Genomic DNA, 21,736 nt, shown 5'->3' with positions numbered 1-21,736 from the left:
TCCACGCTGAGCATAGAGCCTGACACGGGATTTGATCTCATTACCCTGATGACCTGAGCCAAAATCAAGTCAGATGCTTAACTGACTGAGCTATCCAGGCACTCCATAAACTATTTTAAAATTTTGTTCTTAACTCTGATATTCTGTTTTACTCTTAAAATTACAAAATAAAAGCAGTGCTGACTCATTTATGTAATAAATATTTATTGTGCACCTGTTATGTACCAGGGACTGTTAAAGACTTTGGGGAAACTATGGCACAAAACAAAACAAGTTAATCTACTATCCTCTGATAGCTTCCATTCTAGTAAAAAAGTTAAAAATAAATATACAATATCAGGTAGGGCTGTTGCTGTGATTAAGAGCAGGGTAAGTGACTAGAGGATGGTAGAAATGAAGAAATTTACCTACTATGTAAACTTTCCAAGACTTCCTCTACCCACCAATTTAAATGCTCTTTCACTCAAGATCCATCCATAGGAGCCATCCATGTAGATAGGTACAGACATTATTTTTAATATCATACACTTACATAATTTCTGGCCTGATGTTAGTTTAGTTTTTCAACCTTAAGATCCCCTCTCTGAAAGCTGGGTCCATTGATCTTCATCTATGTTTTATCAGTTTTTAACCCTAGTTCTTTTTGTAAGTGCTCAGCAAATACTTCTTATGTCAATGAATGAATGATATGCTCAGAACGTCTTAAGGTCTCTGGCTGTACTGGAAACCCAAGTCCGTTTTTGAGACAATTAGAAAAGACTGAGTTTAAAAAAAAAAAAATGGTAGAAAGTAACATTTATGTATGTATTCATTCTAAAGGATAATGGACCTCTTTTTTTTTTTATTTTTTTTATTTATTTGACAGAGAGAAATCACAACTAGGCAGAGAGGCAGGCAGAGAGAGAGGAGGAAGCAGGCTCCCTGCAGAGCAGAGAGCCCGATGTGGGGCTCGACCCCAAGACTCTGGGATCATGACCCAAGCCAAAGGCAGAGGCTTTAACCCACTGAGCCACCCAGGCACCCCATATATATTCATTCTATTTGGCTCAAGTGAACATTTTAGTTTACTAAGAGTTCTACATTTTACATTATTTTATTGGCCTAACTCTATCATCCTTTATCATAGATTTTTGGGAAAAAAAAAGAAGGAAAATTTTCTGAAAATTAATCTTTTATCCACAGGTACTACTGAAAGAGTATGCTTGATCCAGGGAACAGTTGAAGCACTGAATGCAGTTCATGGATTCATTGCAGAAAAAATTCGAGAAATGCCCCAAAATGTGGCCAAGACAGAACCTGTCAGTATTCTACAACCCCAAACCACCGTTAATCCAGATCGCATCAAACAAGTGAGTGTTTAGTTGGGAAATCAAAGAGAAATATCCACAGCATAGTTTGAATTCCTTATAAAAGAAGCTTTAATGTCTTAGCATATAAAGTTTTTCTTTTCCTAAGCATACTTAATATATAACAAAGTTGTCATTTTATTTACTTAAAGACTATCAGAGTCTCTTCCTTAGATTGATCAGTTGATTTATTGATTGATTGAATATCTAATTTTTTTAGTGTTACACTAAGGAGCAATTATGTGGCTCATTTCTTTTGTCATTGCCTTTTAAAGAATTTATAAGCACAAATTTGATTAATTTATAGGAATTTAATCTATTTAAAATTACATTCAGTTTTTAAATAAAGTATACAAATTGAAATGAAACTATATCCTCAAATTTCAAATACCATATTTTAGTAATATTTGTAGTCTTTAGTATAGTTATTAGCCATATAAACTCCTGTTTTGTTAATTTGTTATATTTAACATTTTTTTATATAAAATATGTATAAGTAAATTTTTGTACCTAGCAAATAGTTCTTTGTTACAAAACAGCTATTATGTTCTGTATAACATATAATACATATATATATATATATATATATATATATATATATATGTCATGAAGGGCCAATGTTCATTTTTAATGTGTGAGATTTTCTGTAACAAAAATTTTACTTGATAAAAGACAATGTGAGTTTTTAAGATTGAATAATGGCTGACATGAGAAAAACGACATTCTTTAATGTTAAATTAGGTGAATTCTTCCCTATAAACTCTTTAAATTCTCAAATCATGAATATATTATTGTTTCTGCATTTGCCCTTTTATGATTAGCTACTCAGTTTGTGATCGTATTATCAATAGACTATGCCTTCAAAAGAAATGTATTATTCTTCATTAATTCACAGAATATTTAATTTACAGAATTTTATGTTCATTGTAATAAATTTGAAATGTAGCTCAAAACTTATTAATTTCATGTTTCTGAATTGAGAAAAAAATTTTATACTAAACAATATTATGAATATATTATAATTTTACCAATATATAGATAAAAATAAGCCTGACTAATCATATACAAACACAGGAATTAATAATTAGGTAATATATTTCCAAATTATAGGTTAACAGTCAACTTTCTTTTAATTACCATTGAAATTTCTATTAATTACCATTAAAAATTTTTTCCATGTTTTATCAGACAGCTGTTATTCCATATAAGATTGTTCATTTTATACTCCTTGTCACTGTCAAAATGGTTCAATTTGTGTATTCTTCACAATTTTTCAAGGACATATCTTTTAATTTATGCATGACAGAATGTAAATAATTTAGAGGTCTAAACATCAGTAGATTTTTTTTAATTCTTCACAGCCATTTATAGTTTTGAAATGTTTAGTTTAGCTATGCTAACTGAATATAAGGAATATTTTTAAAACTGACTCCAGGACTCTGGAGGTGGTCAGATTCTAAAACTATGAGTTTAGTTAAAGACCTCTGTGTTAAAATCACCTGGGGCTGAGAATTTACAGAATTGGCACTAGAGTGTAGGATTTATTGACTTTCTACCTTACTCCAGCCTATTACTTCTCTCTTATAACTTCTGTGAGAAAACTTCAACCATTTAGAGATAAGAGCGAACATCTTGATTTTTTTATAAAGTGAAATATATAGTGTAGTTTGAGTAGTATGATATCACTGGTGGTATATTTAGGACAATGATATGAATTATTATTTATTATTTTTATAATAGGTAATACCATCAAATAATGGAATATGAATAATTGTTATAATTCTGATTTTCTCTATGCAATATGAAATTTGAAGGCTACTTTATATCTAGTACCAATATAGATTGGTGAAAGCCAGAATTTGAAAATGTTTGGTTTATTTTTACTTGCCTTATTCAGATAATGTTATTTAAATTTAAGATAAGTGTTAAAAAATAATAGTGATTGATTGACTTTTGTGTATTTGCATTCTTTTGTAAGCCTTGTAGGTACTGATGGAATTAAAATTATTGTTGGTTTTAATATTTTCATAATAATGTATGCAATTAGAGTGTCATTTAAAATCATCAAACAAGTACACTAAATCTAGTAGGACAATATATTTAACCCTTAAATCCTTTATTTATAAATGTAAAAATTGAAAAATTTACTTGAAAAATCTGGAAAAAAGATCAAAAATATTTCCAAGATATTATAGATCAACAGAGTTTTATATGTTCTAAGTTTTCTATTTTAACAATGTAAGATTTTTTTTGTTGGGTTATTCTCCAAATAGTAAGTCAAGCATATAAATTTAAATGACCACAATTTTATTTCTGAAAATGCTGGTTGTCCATTATCAAATAATATGTCCAAACTTAAATTCTCTAGAATACATAAAAACATTTCATATATTTATATATGGTGTAGGCTATACTACATAGAATCACAGTAAGATTTCTTTAAAATGGTGGTCTTTCCTTTAACTGATAACATTTATCTCTACTTTGGGCTTTATTTAGTACTGAAGTTAATTTTAAAAACAATTTCTTTAAAACATCTTCTTAGAATTTTATTTTAGTTAAGTTGTACAAACAATAAAATTAGAATTTCAAAAAATGAGAGTGCTAGAAAATATAACTTCTGCATAGAAATGAATTCATGTTGAACATGAAATTACAGATTTTCTTAATGTTTATTACTCCATGTCTGTTGTTTTTTATGATTGATAATTTTAAGGTCTTGCTTCCTAAAAGCATATAATTTATGTGTAACTTGGACTTAAAATAGGAAATCAAAGTTAGTTATAAACAAATAAAAGTTGCTTTAAAAATTATAATTTCAAACCATATATTATGGACTTTTAACAGAATGTTATATTCTGAATTATGTAATATAGATACCATTGGTAACTGAATAAATTGCATGAACCAGAACATTCTGCCCAAATGAAACCTACCCTTATTGACTGAATGAGTGCTCAAATATAGTTTCTTAAGAATATAATGCGAACTGGTCTTGCAGGTCTTTCATACAGTAGAATGATGAAATGTAGCATGACAGCCTTATATCCAACCTCAGATGTTAGATGTTCTTCCCTCTCAAATGTTTTTTGTTGTTATTTTTTTATTTCAAAAATATTTATTTGCTAAGAGAGGGATTCTAATATTTATGTATTCAAATGATAATAGTAATAATTAACAGGTATTGAATAATCAAAATATTGTAGTCTCTGTTCTATAACTCTAATTAGGATTATTAAGGTTGTTATTATGATGATGATGATGAAATACCTAATACCATTGAGCTTATTTTACAAGTCAGTATGCTAAGAAATTGATATGCAGCAAAAGCCAGTAAACCAAAGTTAAACATATTAATTACAACATAGGACATACTATTTCTTATTTTCAGGACACACAAATAGCAGAGACATTCAATGATCTTCAAATGATTTAAACCCTGTTTGTAGGAGTTCTGAACTCATTCCTGGAGCATGTCTTCAGCCCGGATTATTTATGATACACATCCATTTCCACCTTTTTATATTTTGACCATGACACTTTTGTCCCCACCTGGAATTACTGAAACTTTTCTTCTTTTAAGTCCCTCAAACCCTCCTCTAAATATGATTGTCCGTGCATAATGAGTCAATACAATAAACTCTAAAACAAGGTAGAAACCATAAATCAGTGATATAGTTAGCATCTGTTAACTTCTTTTGTCTGTTACAGATTTTCAGCATTTTTCCCCCTTTTGGTTCAAATGTATTTTTAAGAAAAGACACAGTAAGAGCAAAGCAGTTATAGGCATTTAGAGCATTCTCTTATGTTTAAAAAAATCAAATGAAAATATCAGAAATGTTAACTTAGAGAATTTTACTTCTGTCATAAAAAATAGACAAAAATAGCACATAATGTGTTCATTATTCATCCATTCTGTCATGAATTTATTAAATTCCTTCTTACTGAATTGCAAGATATATTAAATTGTAGCCCTTGCTCTCTAAAACTAGTTTGGGAGAGATCATAAATGATTAAAATAATTTATAAAAATGTCAAACTGTATTATATACCAAAACTACAGTATAAACAATGTACTATAAAAGTTCAGAAGCGTGTGAAAGAAATGCAGGCTGGAGTGACATTTGGTCTTATAAAATAGGTGAAGATTTGAACTGGGCCTTGAAGATTATATAGGAATTTCCTAATTAGAGGAGAAGAAAGAAAAAAGCTTATTATAGGCATGTGAAACAATATCGATTTGAGGAGAAAGATGTAATGGTTGAATAGTAAGGAGACTGTCGTGACAGAAATGAAACATGTGGGTTGGAATTTAGAGGAAACTAATGTTAGATAGATAGGATGAGACCAGATAATAGAGAGCCTTGGGTGTCTAGCCAAGGGGCATTCTATAGACTATTCCTAATATTTCCCAAAAGAGCTCTTTTAATTTCTCTGGAAAGATAGAACAAAAGGAGGCACCTCTGCATTTTGTTCCCTTCTGTGCTAAAAATCCAGACTGACTCTTAGGGTTCCTGTGGGTTCAACTGTTGGTAGGAGAAAAGAACTATGCAGATCTTTAGGTTTGAAGGTTTGTAAGATAATATTTTCTAAACTTCTTTCCTGTAACACTCACAAATCTAAGGAATGTTAAGCCTTGTCAGGCTAAATAAATAAAGGTTTGGTAGTCAAGAATGAAGGATGAGTAATATAATAGTGCTATCTATGATGTTTATTCTGTTTCTGTGCCAGCCATTGTGCATTGCTCTTTACATGTATTATCACATTTTATCCATCTTCATAAAAAACCTATGAAGCAGGGAAAGAGTAAAGAATCCATGTTATACTTATGGAAGCTGATGTTTAAAGGAATTGAGTAGCTTACCCAAGGAAATGGAACTGTTAAATTGATCTTAACACTGGGCTATATGGCCTCCAATTCTGAGCAATGCTGATAAAATGAAATCCAAAAGATTTCTCTCTGAGGACTTTTCAATATCTGGAATAAGTTTTTCCAAGAAGGAACCTCATTTAAAATAGAGTATCTTGGGCCAGGGTAAAATTAAGAGACTAGGCAGTATTTTAAACAGATGACAAACACCTAATCTCTTTTGGTGCTGAAGTTGAGACAAATACCTGTAGCTGAAAGATATTTCAAAGTAAAATCTGTAAGACCTTGAGACTGATTTGTTGTAGTTCCAAAATGGTGAGAAAAGAATGATAAATGATTATATATATAGGATTTGATTCAAGCAGAATGGTGAAGCCTAGAAAGCAGTAAGTGAATTTTAGTTAGGCTTGTTTGAGATAGTATTTTTATGTGTTGCCGACAGATTAAGTTGTAAGTAGCATGCTTTTCTCTTGAAGTAGTCTTTTATAGAAATACAGGTAAGAATATAAAACTGAAAATGTAGATCCTTAATTACATTTGAGGAGATAATTCACTTACCATCTTCACAGTAGGAGAGGAGGTAAAAAGAAGCAAAGAATGAGATAAAGAAGCAGTTACCAGAAAAAGTAAGTCAGAAGCATTATAGTATAGTAATTCAGTGCATGGGATCTGGAGTAAGACTGCTCAGGTTCAATTCCTGGCTTTTTAATTTACCAGCTATGTAACTTTGAGTGAGTTGTTTTGCTTCTCTGTACCTCAACTTCTTTACCTATAACATGGGACTAGTAATAATAATCTATTTCATAGAGATATTGTATTAACTGAGTAGAACTATACCTGGTTCTTAGTAAGTGCTCTTTATTAATCATAAAGATAAAAGAGAAATCAGTAATACTCCCTGTGATAAAATAAGGAGAGAAAGTTTAAGAAAAGACGCTAAAAAGTTTCAAAGTCCCAGAAAAAAAGAAAAGAATAATTTTTTTAAGTAGGAAATTATTGGAGAATTAAAGGCTAGTGTTAATCACATGGTGAGAGCAAAATCATTATATCATACTAATATTATTTCCTAAAAGTGACCAGTCCAGCTAGGTAAAGAAAGAAAATGGTATGAAGGGTAAAAATGCTGATTTGGAATTTTGGATATACAAAGGAGTAAAATACAAGTTAGATAAGGCAGGCGCCCATAACCCCTGCTACTCAAGAGGGACTGGCTTGTGCTAAAGAATAAAAAGGAGCTTGAAAAGACAGAGAAATTAGAGATGAGATTACTGTGAGGGAAGAAGATGTCTCAGGAGTAGTAGAAAGTTAATATTTAAGGTGTTAAGGTCCTACTCTATGGAGGGTGGGAGGTCTAAGTGTACAATTTTGTCTATAATGAAAAGAAAACAAAGTTGGAGGAAAAAAAGTGTTTTGGAAAATGGAAAAAGTTCAAATACAGTCAATTGCAGTGAGTAAGGAAGTTCGTTCTAAAAAATCATGATTTCTTTCAGGTAATAAAGATTATCAGTTGAAAGGTAAATAAAATACATGGGAATAGACAGTTGATGAAAATGGTAAAGGTACAAAATAGCAATTATGAGGAAAAAAAGCTATAGAATACGAATAAATTCTGAAAGACCTAGGTAGATTGGACAGCATGAGTTTCTATTAGTGCGGAGGGGTTTCAGATAGTTCAGACATTGGAAGAAAAGGAGGATACTTGTCACAGTGAAAAACCTAAGATGACAGTTACATATTAACATATTTTATCCTTTTTTAAAATAAAGCACTGTACTGATTTATTTAACAGAACTCAAAACACAGGTTTGGGAAGGTGATTACTTCACTAATATTACTCAGCTAGTAATAGATTTTTAATTACAATTGAGAGTTGCTGTTTATTGCTGATCTCACTATACCTATAAATATCAAGAGGTTCTTGACAGTTTGTTACTGTAGATTTGCTTGGAGGTAAGCTGCATATATCATAGAGTTTATTTATAGCAATATTCTCTGGTCCAGCAAAACTGTCACTTGTTAACAAGAATGCATATTACAATTTGTAATTACTTTCTAGTCTTATTCCCAGAAGCCTAGTTATATCCACATTTAACTGAATGTCTATTGTCAAATCATTAATATTTTTAAACTATTTCAAAGGATCCACTATTTTGAAGTTGTAAAATACTTTAAATTTTTCTGCAATAAGTAATTCAGCCTTCAGTCTTTAAAGCAGAATTCTTAAATGATGAATACATGTAAATAAAAACATTTTACACTTTTCCATTTGAAAGATAAAATTGTGCTAAAAAATGACTGTCCTTCACAATCACTATTTCATAAATGTAAAGAAAGAATTTTAAAGAAGAATGTACTTTGTTCATTTTTTATAATAAATATTTTAATATGCTGTTGCTTATTTGGATATTCAGTTACATCTTCATGATGTGTAACAGAAATTTTACTAAATGATTTTTAACCTGAAACCACAAATTTTTAATCTGTGTAGTAAGTAGGAGTAAATGCTTTGTTTATAAAATACAGGGAAACAAATCTATCACATACTTATATTGTACCTTGAACTATTTCTTATGGATTCTTTGGTTCTATTTCTGTTGCTAAGAAGACTATCAAGGCTGTTTCATTAATCTAATTAATAAACATTTTAAATTAAAGGTACTATTTTAACGTATTTACATTTATCTTTTTTTTAGACCAATTTTTTGTAGCTAATACTTTTTAAAAATCAACCAAAATGAAAACTTTCTGGAATCCTTTTATTGTTATAAGTTACATTAGTAAAGGGAGAAGAAGATATTTTGTGTTTAAAGTATCTATATGAATAATAGCTTCAAAACTCATCATGTGTTTATTTCATTATGTGTTCATTATTTTAGGAATTTAAATGAAGAAAATATATTTAGAGACAATTTATTGTGATATTTTGATAATCTTATCCCTTAAAGCTCAAATTTATATAATTTTCACTAGTTTATTTGAAATGCTAAACTTTAATTTCTTATCAGAGTATGATGTTTTATTAAGCAAATTTTTAATGATTTTAAACCCTTACTATTTTGCCTGAAGTTTAAATTTATTGTTTTTTGTTTCTGTGAGGAATAAATAGCATCAGAATTATTAAGGGGATGTTGATGACTATGAGTTGTATCAGTTACTAATAATACATGCCCAATATTTCATATATATGCCAAGCAAAAAGAAAGGGATTGAATAAGTTGACAGAACATAATATTAATCAAGGTGACTACAAATTCTGAACCACTTGATATTGATACTTTTTCCACATCATTCTTTGCAGTGTTTTAATACCTTATTGAGAATTCATATCCAGGGCAATGTGGATGTCCTGGTGAACCTATCATTCTTCAGGTGGATTTTACCGTGATGGAAATACAAGAACCCAACACAAACTTAGTGCTTCTCTAGGTTAATGAACTTAAATTCTAACCTATTTGGGGAGAAATGACCTCTAGGTTTTTTTCTCATCTGTTTCATCAGCAACCTCATAATCCGAGATAAGTACAGAACGGATTTTTAAATGTATGTTAACTACTCCCAGGAATTCTCTGTAATAATGGTCGTAACCAGAGGTGGGAAAATAAAATCTTTACTGCTTATCATATAGTAGCTAGCATGAAGTCAATAATATATAGTCCAGCATAGAATTGCATGAAAAGAAAGTATTAGAGCAATTTTTTATAACTGAAAGTGAAAGTCTCTCTGGAGAAATGAGGGAAATTTATTATGAAGAGTGAAAATAGAAAACAAAGTATTTGAAGATTTTGTTTCTTCTTTTATGAGGTTTTACTTCTGAATGTAGCTCCTGTCCCCTTTTTAAATATGATTTAATAAAAACCTTGGTATAACTCAACATTAAGTCTAGTTTTCCTCAAAGTATTTTAGGTTTTAACTTAGAAGAAGCAGGAATCATTTGAGGAGTGGACTATGTATAATATGATTTGTTGTTAGAACCAGTCTTACTTTGTTACTGGAGAACAGTAAGTTAAGTAGAAGCCTGTGAATTTCCTATCCTTTCTTTTATGCTTAACTGCTTTGTTCTACTCAAATCAGAACTTTTGAAATCTCAAATGAAGAAATGTGATTTTATAAAGTAATTTTATCTGCTTTTGCTCACATTGCTGAACCTTTAAAGTTATGCTTTTGCTCATATCTGAGTAATTTTGATGCATATTTATTAATATAAAACAAAATGTCCACACAGAATTATGTCTACACTATAAGACTACCCCATTTCACCTATTAGGAAATACTATCTATTGAGGGTGCTACTTAAGCAATGCTATTTGCTAAGTGAAAATATACTTTAAAAAAAAAAAGTTTAACTTCTTATACTTCAAGGTTATTCTGTTGGACTTGAGAAGTTTTTTAAAGTATATTAATTGATTATTCAACAAGTAGATTATGGTCTTGTATGACATATTTTATATACAGTATGTAGAAGCATTTCAGAATGAAGTGGACAATAAATATGATTCTTAAATTTTTGTGCTTCTTTTCAACACAGGCTGATAATGCTACAATACATTTATATTAAATTTTTAGTCTTCAACATAAATGATAAAATATTATGGCAATTTGTTAAAATGCTGTTAGTTACTTGTTTATTAATATGAGGTTAATGTTTACATTTTCAGACGGGCTCTAAATTTGTTAAAAATTAATATATTAGAAGATAATGTGATTTAAGAACTCAGAACTGCAAATTTAGTTGCTTTTAAGTATGGATCCCTAAATTCATGTGGAATCAACTTGTTGGTGATGTTCAACATATTAAGTAGGTGGATGCTTTTATGCCAAAGTAAACTTCATTTCACCACTTCTTCCAATCCCCGACTGTATTCATTGATAGGAAAATAACTCTTTCAGTTTTACTCATTGAATTTCTTGAATTTTTGTTTGACATCTCTTTTCCCCCAAACAAAAAAGAGGGAAAGAAAAGAGACTACTATTCATGAATATGGTCAGGATACCTTTAATACTCATGTGAATTTTTATCAGTCACCATCATGATTTCAAGTCATGAATTTATTTTTACATGCTTATGCATGCATATTTACATGCATTAGTTACTTAATTGATCTTAAATTCCATTAAATTTGAATGAGTAGGAGAAAAATTTGTTCATAGGATTTTGTTCTCGTTATATTACATTTTATTTTATTTTGTTTTATTTAAATAATCAGTTTAAGGCTTTTAAAGGTTGATTTGCTCCTGAACTGCTTTGTTCCCAGACATTGCCATCTTCCCCAACTACCACCAAGTCCTCTCCATCTGATCCCATGACCACCTCCAGAGCTAATCAGGTACAGTATCATCCTGTCATCTACACCATACTTTTCACGGGTGATTGCCTGCACACTGGAGAAAAAGATAATGGTGGGTTAAGGATGTATTCGTTCATTCACATATGTGCACCATAATCAGATTCCAAGTAACCTGAAAAAGAAATATCAATTCTTCCTGAAACTTTCTATGCATTTTTTAACTTTAGATAACAAAAATATATTCAGAAGGTAGACTACTCGAATTTGGGATTTTTCCCTTAAAATTATGACTTTATGGAGCTCTGTTGGTTATTTATTGAGTCTCTGTTTATAATCTTCACTATTTATTCTTCCTAGAATTATTGGTATGTAAGTTAAGAGTATCATATATGTAAAAAAATGTATAAATACGACTTATTGAGCAAAGGTATATCTTTAAAAGTGAATGCATTTTCATTTGTTTTTTATTTCAGACATGCCTTACTATGTAAACAATTTTCAACTTTCAGTGAAAAACATTTCTAGCAATCTAAAAATAACTGAAAATCGGTGTTTGTGATAATTTTATTTGTTTTACAAATTAGGAAATGATATATTCTTCTAATTTAGTATGACCATTTTCTTTGGTGGAGTGGCAGACTTTGCAATCAGAAATATATTGGTTTGATCTGATGATTGTTTTGGTACTGAATATTTGTAGGTCATTTTTCAAATATGTAGTTATTTTGGGCACATTTGAGTAAATCATCTAAAATATTTTATGTAATTCAGACCATACTGTACTTGAAAAATGTTGAAAATATATTCATTAAAATGATTAAACACATTTTAATTTTGTCTGAGTTGAGATTCATTTAGGTGAGAGATGTTATTTTCTTTAATATTTCTACTTTTTCATTTAATACAGGCCTTATGGGATTATTAAATTATTAAATAAAGCTTATCTTTTTATACATTTTTCATATAGTTGACCAATAAATTATTAACTTGAACCGTATTTGCTAACTAGATTAAATTTGCTTTTTGCATGTAATCTAATCTAAGACTGTCAGAATAATTTTGCTTATTTATTGAGTTTAATAGTTTACAACCTCAGGAAAAATTTTAAAATAATAACTAGAAGCAAAGTAGGAGATTGATTTTCATTTTATGCAGTAGCATTCCCTTTAGACAAAACTATAACACTCACATTTTAGTCCCAATAACTTGGTTAAAATACTACATTTTCTCTAGTGATGAATCCCAGCACTTCTCGTTGAAGGAAAAGATACAATGTAAAGTGAGAACAAAGCTTGTAATATTAATGCATGAGATTAAAAAAGTGTTTATACATTTTCACTCTAATTACCTTAATTACATGATATAGAAAACGATTGGGATAACAGCTAACTTTATTTTTTAATTATTTTTCTTATACTTTATCATTCTTTACTTTCCAAACAAAAACGAGACAAATGAGTGCAGCAGCAATAAAAGCAAAACTAATGATTTTTCTGAATGAACAACGTAAAAATCCTGGATCTGGAAAGAAAAACTATCTCAGAAATTTTGTCTTTGAAATTAGATTTGTATTTTCTTTTATTTACTTTTATGTGCATGTGAATTTCTGTTAAATCATTTCTTAAAAAGGCTAGCTTATACATTAAAGTCTACTAATATTTTAACCCTCTAGATATGTTACTGTGTCCACCTCTGCCAATTCTTTTTCTAATATTTGAAATAATAATTCATTGTGGTTTTATACTTCATCCACTATACACAGTTATAGTTGTTAAATATATTTTATTTATATTCTGGTTTCTTCTGCTTTTATACAAACAAGCATAATATCTCCTGGATAACATGAGGCAAGATATACAAGAACAACAAAACAAGATTCTTAAATTTATTAAAGGAATTATAGTCATCATCCATCGTTTTATTAGTAGTTTGTGATCATTTTATTCCCTCAGTATTTCCCAATGGATTCAGATTCACACTATATTAGCTTAGATCTGTAAAAGTAATCAAGATGGAAGAATGGGTTCTAATATGATCATCTTAAAGTTTCCACAATTAAAATGAACTTTTAAACCTGTAACAAAAATTATTTTTATGTGTTACAGCTAATATGATACCCTCTGCTGTTAAAACTATAAACTTTTTCCTTGTGAACTTTTATAAACCAATATAAAATATGTCCAGACAACTGTTTGTGTTATTTTCTTCAATAACAGCTAAATGAGATATGATTGAGTTCTATTTCCAGAATAAATAGTTTGTCTATGTTATAATGATGTCACATTATCACAGTAGTGTGATTAAAAGGTCTAAGGGACTATTAATATTCAGAAAACCCAAAAATAAAAAGCACAGAAAATATACCAAGGAGTAAGATTTATTGCAGTTTCAACATTAAAAACCTTTTCTATTCTTTTAAAAATGATTACATGTTTCAGTACATACTAAATTTTACTTTTTCTACCCTCATATTTCTACAGGTTAGACTATTTCCACAGGTCAGAGTGACAGACTGTAACTACAGTGGTGTGGGTCTTTAATAATTTCCCCCTGAAAATTGAAGGACTATCATAAAGAGAAGTCCTCCAGAATGGTGGTTATAAGTCAAGACTGGTGCCAAATTGCCTATGATCAAATCCTTGCTCTGGCACTTACTTGCTGAGTAAATTGGGTTTCAGTTTCTCCCTTTGTGAAATTCAAATAATAGTAACATCTCATAGGGTTGAAGAAGGAAATAAATTTATTGTTCTTGAACAGTACAGCATCTAGAATGTAATGTTAACCATAAATGTTAGGTTATGTTTATTTTATTTTTTTCTGAAGCATCTTTCAAGTGTTATGGAAAAGAAAGTGTATTCTTTAAGATGGTAAATGGCATAGCATAGAGCTTTTGAAAACTGAGTTTCCCCTCTAAAGAAGAATTCTAAGGTACTAGTGTTGCTGCTTTTTTAGCTCCAAAATATTTCTGTAAGCAGTCTCTGTATTCTTTTCCTAGATAGTTTAAACTGCTCTACAGTTATTTTCTTCACTAGTGAGAGTACTAAGTTGTATGTTGTCTAATGATAAAGCAAATTGCTATTACTTCCCTAATAAGAAGGAAACATTAGTAGGGCTAATAGTTTTACAACTTGGACTTTTTTTTTTTTTTTGCATGTGTCACATATTGCAAGGTACAACTTTGAAATTTCTTACATATGGAATTTTAAGTATGAAGCAAATATAAAGATATAATAAATATAATTAGATTCTTTAAGTAATGTGTTTTCAAAAAACATAAAAACAAAATAAAAAACATTGAGTTGAGTTTGATCATCAGTTCTAAGTTATTGATACTAAATTTTTCAGTCACTTCCAAATTCAACAAAATGGTTTTGCTAATCAGTCAGTGGTGCTAAAAATTAAATTCCAGCTTTAATTTTAGGTTCCTGGTTGTTAGCTCTCCTGGAAGTCTTCTCATATTTCATGAAGAGAAAAAGGAAAAATAATGATTGCAAAAATATGTAATTTATAGACATTTGCTTATTTACTGATGAATTTGAAATTATTTACTAAGATATAATAAAACATGAAAGTAAGTGACTCGTATTTAGCACCCTTGCTGTGGTTACAGAAAAACACAGGTAAAACTCAGCTGGTCTTTCTTTAAATTCATGACTGTAGATCTCAAATAGACCCTTAATTCTTTCAGTCATAAGCCCATTCACTTTTTTACTTTCTAGATGGCTATTTCGTAAGTTCTCTTCTTTTAACCCCGTGTTAGTTTTCTTTTGCTGTGTAACAAATTATGCAGGGATTCAAACAGCACCCATTTATTACCTTATAGTTTCCATAGGTCAAGAATGCAGGCACTTCTTCACCGAGTTCTCTGTTCGTGGTCTCACAAAGCTGCAAAAAGTACTGGAAGGAGTGCATTCTCATCTAGAAGCTTGACTGGAGCCTAACCTAATCCCCTTTTAAGTGGATCCAGGTTGATGGTAGCATTCAGTTTCCTGCGGTTGTATTGCTGAGGGTGCTGACTTCTTACTGTCTGTTGGCAAAAGGCAATCTCAGATTCTAGAGGCTACCCAAGTTCCCTGCAGGATGACACTCTCTCCAGGAGGCACTTTGACCTTGGCTGGTTGCATCTTGCAAAGCCGGCAGGAGAATCTTTCTTCAGTGTGTGCTACATATATATATGTGTCATATATAATGACATCTGGATTTATACTTTTCTTTCTCCTTGTCTAATACCATGGCTTTCAAATGCTGACAATCTGTAAAGTTTATGTCTTTAGTGTGAGATGGGTTTATTTTGAACCAATGAAGCTTAACCCTTAAGATTTCTCACCTGCTCAAGCTTATGACAAGACACTGTACCTAGTTTTGTGTTCATAATTTTGAATGCATTTCCCAAAGATGTCTCTTAAAATTGTATGATTCAGGTTCCACATAACTTAGGTTCATACTTATCTCTAATCCAGATCTCACAGTGAAACTATAGACTGTATTCAGTTTCCTGTGCAGCAGTTTTCGCTTGCATATCTAATAGACTTCTAAAAGTCAACAATCCCAAAACTACCCCAAACCTGTTCCGTCTATATCAGCATTTACCATCTTAGTGGAATACAGTGTCATACATCCACTTGCTCAGAACAGAAATCACCCTCATCTTTTTTCTTTTGTACCCCCAAGTCCAGTTCCTATAAAAAAATAATAGTGACTCTACCTTTAAAAAAGGGTGTAGAATCTTAATCACTTCTCATTTCATCTGCTGTTACCCTAAATCAAGCCTGAATTATTGCAACAGCTTCCATATATGGTTTTCTGCCTTTCTACCTTTGCTCTCCATAAAGTCTGTATTCCTTCTAAAATGTGTCAGGTTTTGTTTTTTTGTTGTTGTTTTTTTTCCTTTGCCTGTAATATACCTGTAATAGTTTCCCATTTCACTCAGTAAAACCCAAAATCCCTAATGACACCCATTAACTTGCACGATCTGGCCCTCACCACAATACCTCTTTCACTTCATTTCCTACCTCACCTCCCACCCACTCTGCCCAGGGCAAATTGACCTGCTTGCTTTTCATTGCAGGCATTAGGCATGCTCTCCCCTTAGCAGTTAGCTCTTGCTTTTCTCTCTGCATGAAGTTCTTTTTACTTAGGGATCTACTTACTCTAAATTGCCATCCAGTCTTAGTTCAAAATAAACCTACTTAATAAGGCCTATCTGACCACCCTATATCATACTGCAAACTGGCCTCGCTCTTCTCCCAGTACTCCTGTGGTTTTTTCCCATCACCTCATAGAATACCATATACTTTGTGTATTGTCATATTTGCTGTGTATCGTCTCTCTCGCTTTCCTAGAAAGTAAGTTGCATGAGAACAGGGATCTTTGTTTTATTCTGTCATGTATCAGAAACAGTAATCTTCTGGGTTTAATTTAATGGGTTCTCAATAAATATTTTTTGAATGACTAGTATTAGGAGGAGAGCAGGCTTACAACCTGTATGTTTAAAAACTTAATTTTTGAAAATCTCTTCAAATGAAATTTTGAATATAAGTTCTCCAAAAATATAAACCAACTGGATAAAGGATATTTTTAAAATTTTTATTACTTAAGTTTGGTTGACATACAATGTTAAATTAGTTTTAGGTGTGCAACATGGTGAGTTCAACAATTCTCTGAAAAGTGTAGTTACTGTCTGTCAGCATGTTATTACAATACGATTGACCCTATTCTCTATGCTGTGCTTTTCATCTCTGTGACTTATTTATTTTATAACTGGAGGTCTGTAACTCTTAATCCTCTTCATTTATTCCACCTATCCTTCCTCCCCTCCTTTCTGGCAACACCAGTTAGTTCTGTGTTTATGTGTTTCTGTATTGAATAAAGAGGTTAAGTTAAAGAGACAAAGCCTTCTTCATTAGACTACTGTTTTACTCAGAACACAGTTTGAAAGCCAGTCAAGCTCTTATCTCTTGTCTCAAGAATTGTCATAATTCTCTACCAAAAGATCAAAATTAATTTTCATTTCCTTCAGCATGTGTGTGTCTCTGAGATGTCAAGGTAGTGTTCTTTAGAAGAGTGTTTGAGAAAGTTCTAGAAAAATAGTGAAATCCAAATGTTCTTTTTAAGTGAACTTACTAATTTATTATATACATTAGAAGTTTAAGTACTTTACTACTAGGAAGAGCTTTATGAAATGCTAGCATTTCAAAAAATTGCTAATATTTGAGGGCAATTTCTTGGTGTATATCATATACATATCTAAATCTTCAAAATTTCCCAAGAATAAACTGAACCAAAAAGGCATAGAATCCCTTTTAAGAGAATGTACAATTTTCAGATAAGTACATAAAACAACTTCCTTAATGAATGGACTTTAAAACATTTTGGAAGAGATGATTAAAAATATCAATACTTTAATATGCAAATGTATTGTAATTTTCATTTTCTTCCAAATTTTTTTAGTTTTGTAGGAAAGGGAAACAAAGGCAAGTGATTTTAATATCCATATGAAAAACAAGTGCCTAAGAATTACCATAAGGCTATTATTAATGAAAGAATTATCAAGAAAAATATTTTGTGGGATGACATACTTCACTCTATTAAAATTTACTATAAAGTATCATAATAAAAGGAATGGTATTAATACAAACAGATATAGTTAGTGAAACATAGAGATTTTGGAAATCTAAGTACATATGGAAATTTACTGTATTTTATTATACATTAAGAAAGGTAGTATCATTTAGGCAGTAAGAGAACAGTGATCTGGAGTCATAATGCATGGCTTCAAATCAAATCTTTGCCACTTCCTAATTTTCTGATTTAGGAAACATTCTTAACTTTGCCATGTGTGTTTCTTATTGTAAAATGTGGGTAACAACAGTGCCTAACTTGTAGAGTTGTCATGATCCCTAAATTGAATGAATACATGAAAAGCGTTTAGAACGCTGTCAGTCCTGGGTAATATTTAAATGTCATTTTAATTCATTTTAGAAAAAGATGTTTTATTTAATAAATGGTGCTGGTATACTTGACTACTCACCTGAAAGAAAATAAATTTAGACCTCTACCCTGTGCAATATGTAAAAATAAATTTCAATGAATTCAAGATTGAAACTGTAAATTACAGTTTTGAAATAAAGTTGAGGATATTTCTTTTTTTTTTAAAAGATTTTATTTTATTAGAGAGAAAGAGAGAGAGAGAGAGCACAGGCAGAGTTGCAGGCAGAGGCAGAGGGGGAAGCAGGCTCCCCGCCGAGCAAGGAGCCCGATGTGGGGCTCGATCCCAGGACGCTGGGATTATGACCTGAGCCAAAGGCAGCCGCTTAACCAACTGAGCCACCAAGGCGTCCCACATTGGATATTTCTATTTCTTTTTCCATAAAGTGCCTTTTCATAATTGGCCTATTTTTCTCCCCTTTTCCCCCCTTATATAGGAGTTCCCTGTAGAGTTATTAATTCATTGTTACATGTGTGCAATGTATATTTTTCCATAGATACTGCCATTTTTGCTTACTAATGGTGTATTCTGCTATACCAAAAATATAAAGTATTTATATCCCAAATCTTAACCTATTCCTTTGTTTTGGGTTTTCTTCTTGCTTAAGAAAACTATCCTCGGGCGCCTGGGTGGCTCAATGGTTTAGGCCGCTGCCTTCCGCTCAGGTCATGATCTCAGGGTCCTGGGATCGAGTCCCGCATCGGGCTCTCTGCTCGGCGGGGAGCCTGCTTCCCTCTCACTCTCTCTGCCTGCCTCTCTGCCTACTTGTATCTCTCTCTGTCAAATAAATAAATAAAATCTTAAACAAAAAAAAAAAAAAGAAATATCCAATGAACACATGAAAACATATTTAACCTCACTAGGCATCAGGGAAATATGAATCAATATCACAACATTCTGCTTTTTTTAACAAATAGATAAAATTCTATGTCTGTTAGAATACACATGTTTTTGTGTGTGTGCATGTGTATTTATAAAGTAAAAGTGCTGACACAGATATGGGAAATAATCATTCTTATACAATGTTGATGTAAGTAAGAAATGCTACAAAATTGCAGTGTTTGAGAATTCACTCAGTAAAACTTAATGCACCAATATACAGAAATATAGAAACAAAAGATGTATATTACAATATTATTTGCAGAGGCAAAACTTAGGAAAAAGCCTGACCTCTTTAACAGGAGAGTGACTGAATAAATTACGGTATTGCAGAATATTATTGGTGAAGCTATTAAAAATAATGAGTTAAAACCTCATACTTTGACCTAGGATAGTGTTCATAATATATTATGTAAAGAATATTAAGCTGCTAAGAAACATATGGCCCTATGTTTAATAGTCAAAAAGCATGTTGTGTGCGTGTATCATCAGGGTGATAAGGATTATGAACATTATTAACTTTTTTGTTTTCTCTCTACTTTGTTTTTAAAATGTTAACTAAGAGAATGTAAAACAAGATGGAGAAAATAATGCCTTCAGTTGTGATTTATACTGTGTTTTAAAGAATAGGAAGTGGGAATTTCCCAAGAGGAAGACTGGACCATCTTTGACATTATATATTTGTTTGAGCTACTTGGCTCCTTCTTTTAATAGTTGTGGAATGCTTTACTGAGGAGTTTCAAGAAGGATCACGAGAGAGTGTTCAGGCGTAGGGAAGGCACTTATTAACTAGCAAATGAAATGACAACTGTTTCATATTTTAAAGTTTATGTCAAATTGTGTAATGTTTACAATATTTTTCTTCATTCTTTCTTAATCTGTCAAAGGTGCCCATTCCTAGCTTCACATCAAAACTACCTATGGAGGTATTTATTTGATAGTTCTAGCACAAGATTGGGCATGTATGTTTAAAAAATTAGAAAAATGTTTTCTGAAGTTGTTTACCATACGAAAACTGCATATTAGTTGACTAAAATGATTATGATTGTGTACGATATTAACACTTTCGTCTCTCAAACTTTAATTATGAAAACTTTTTTCATGAAATAACATACTTTATTTGAAAAGTATTAAAGAAAAGTATTTGATTTGTGTAGAAGCTGAAAGGTAGGTGTTAGGTTTAGCTTTGAGAACAGTAGAGTTTACTAACTAGTACAATTTAAATCTATGAAAGGTTATTATACAAAGGATAATTATCTATTCAGAGAGCATTAGTAGTCTTTGATGATTCCCAGATTTGGTCAGGAGTTCTCTTACTTTGGAGATCTTTATATACAGATTAAGTGGTATTCTTTTAAAATTGTTTAGCAATATTCTTGCCCAAAATTATGGAAAAAGGTTAAATCAGTGCTTCCTGACCATATTTGTTCCATTGCAAACTTCTAAGTTTGCTAATTTGCTATGCTATAGATAGTGTGTTCTTCACACCCAGTAATGAGAATCAGAGGATCTGCCTGAGGACAAGGATGGCTGCTGAAAACACATAATTTATATTTTTATAACACATCATATGGTAAATACCAGATTATATGACCTTCCAAAGTCACTTTTGAAGGTATGATTTCATATGAAGATATATTCATGTTTATGGGAAATCTAGGGCTTTTCAGCTATTTTGATTGAAGACAGTGGTACTCTTCAGGAGAAAAGAATGGATAGTCACTCTGTAATGTTGCTTATTTTACATACTGTAGATAAATCAGGCATTGGCTCCTAAGTAGGCAGGCTTGCAATACTCTGTCTTTCTGGACTGCCTACCAGGTAAAGGTGGTTTGTGTATTTCATCAACGTTTTCCTTGCAGTCTTGGTTTTAGTAGTTCTTTTTTTTTGTTTTGTTTTGTTTTGTTTTTTGTTTTTCTTTTTTTTTTTTATTTGTTCATTTACAGCATAACAGTGTTCATTGTTTTGGCATCACACCCAGTGATCCATGCAGTACGTGCCCTCCCTATTACCCACCACCTTGTTCCTCAGCCTCCCACCCCCCACCCCCCACCGCCCCTTCAAAACCCTCTGGTTGTTTTTCAGAGTCCATAGTCTCTCATGGTTCATCTCCCCTTCCAGTTTCCCTCAACTCCCTCTCCTCTCCCTTTCCCCATGTCCTCCATGTTCTTTGTTATGCTCCACAAATAAGTAAGACCATATGATACTTGGCTCTCTCTGCTTGACTTATTTCGCTCAGCATAATTTCTTCCAGTCCTGTCCATGTTGCTACAAAAGTTGGGTTTTAGTAGTTCTTATACCACAGTATATTCTCAAGACAGAACATTGTACATGTGTTTATATAACCAAAACCCTGATTGCTCTTTGC

At 31.3% G+C, this 21,736-nt stretch overlaps 1 protein-coding gene across 3 annotated transcripts in view; it reads left to right on the top strand.

Annotated features, from left to right (window-relative positions):
* NOVA1 (NOVA alternative splicing regulator 1) overlaps positions 1 to 21,736 on the top strand; it is a 153,649-nt gene that overhangs the window by 115,325 nt on the left and 16,588 nt on the right. For 2 of the 3 annotated variants that reach the window (XM_046010175.1, XM_046010177.1), the window contains exons 3-4: positions 1,183 to 1,349; positions 11,469 to 11,540. In XM_046010175.1, the coding sequence (XP_045866131.1) occupies positions 1,183 to 1,349; positions 11,469 to 11,540 (239 nt within the window). The remainder of the gene's footprint in view (positions 1 to 1,182; positions 1,350 to 11,468; positions 11,541 to 21,736) is intronic. The other variant, XM_046010176.1, reaches the window with a different exon arrangement.

Source organism: Meles meles, chromosome 6 (assembly GCF_922984935.1).
Source record: "Meles meles chromosome 6, mMelMel3.1 paternal haplotype, whole genome shotgun sequence".
NCBI lineage: Eukaryota > Metazoa > Chordata > Mammalia > Carnivora > Mustelidae > Meles > Meles meles.
This window is presented reverse-complemented; position numbering and strand designations above follow the sequence as displayed.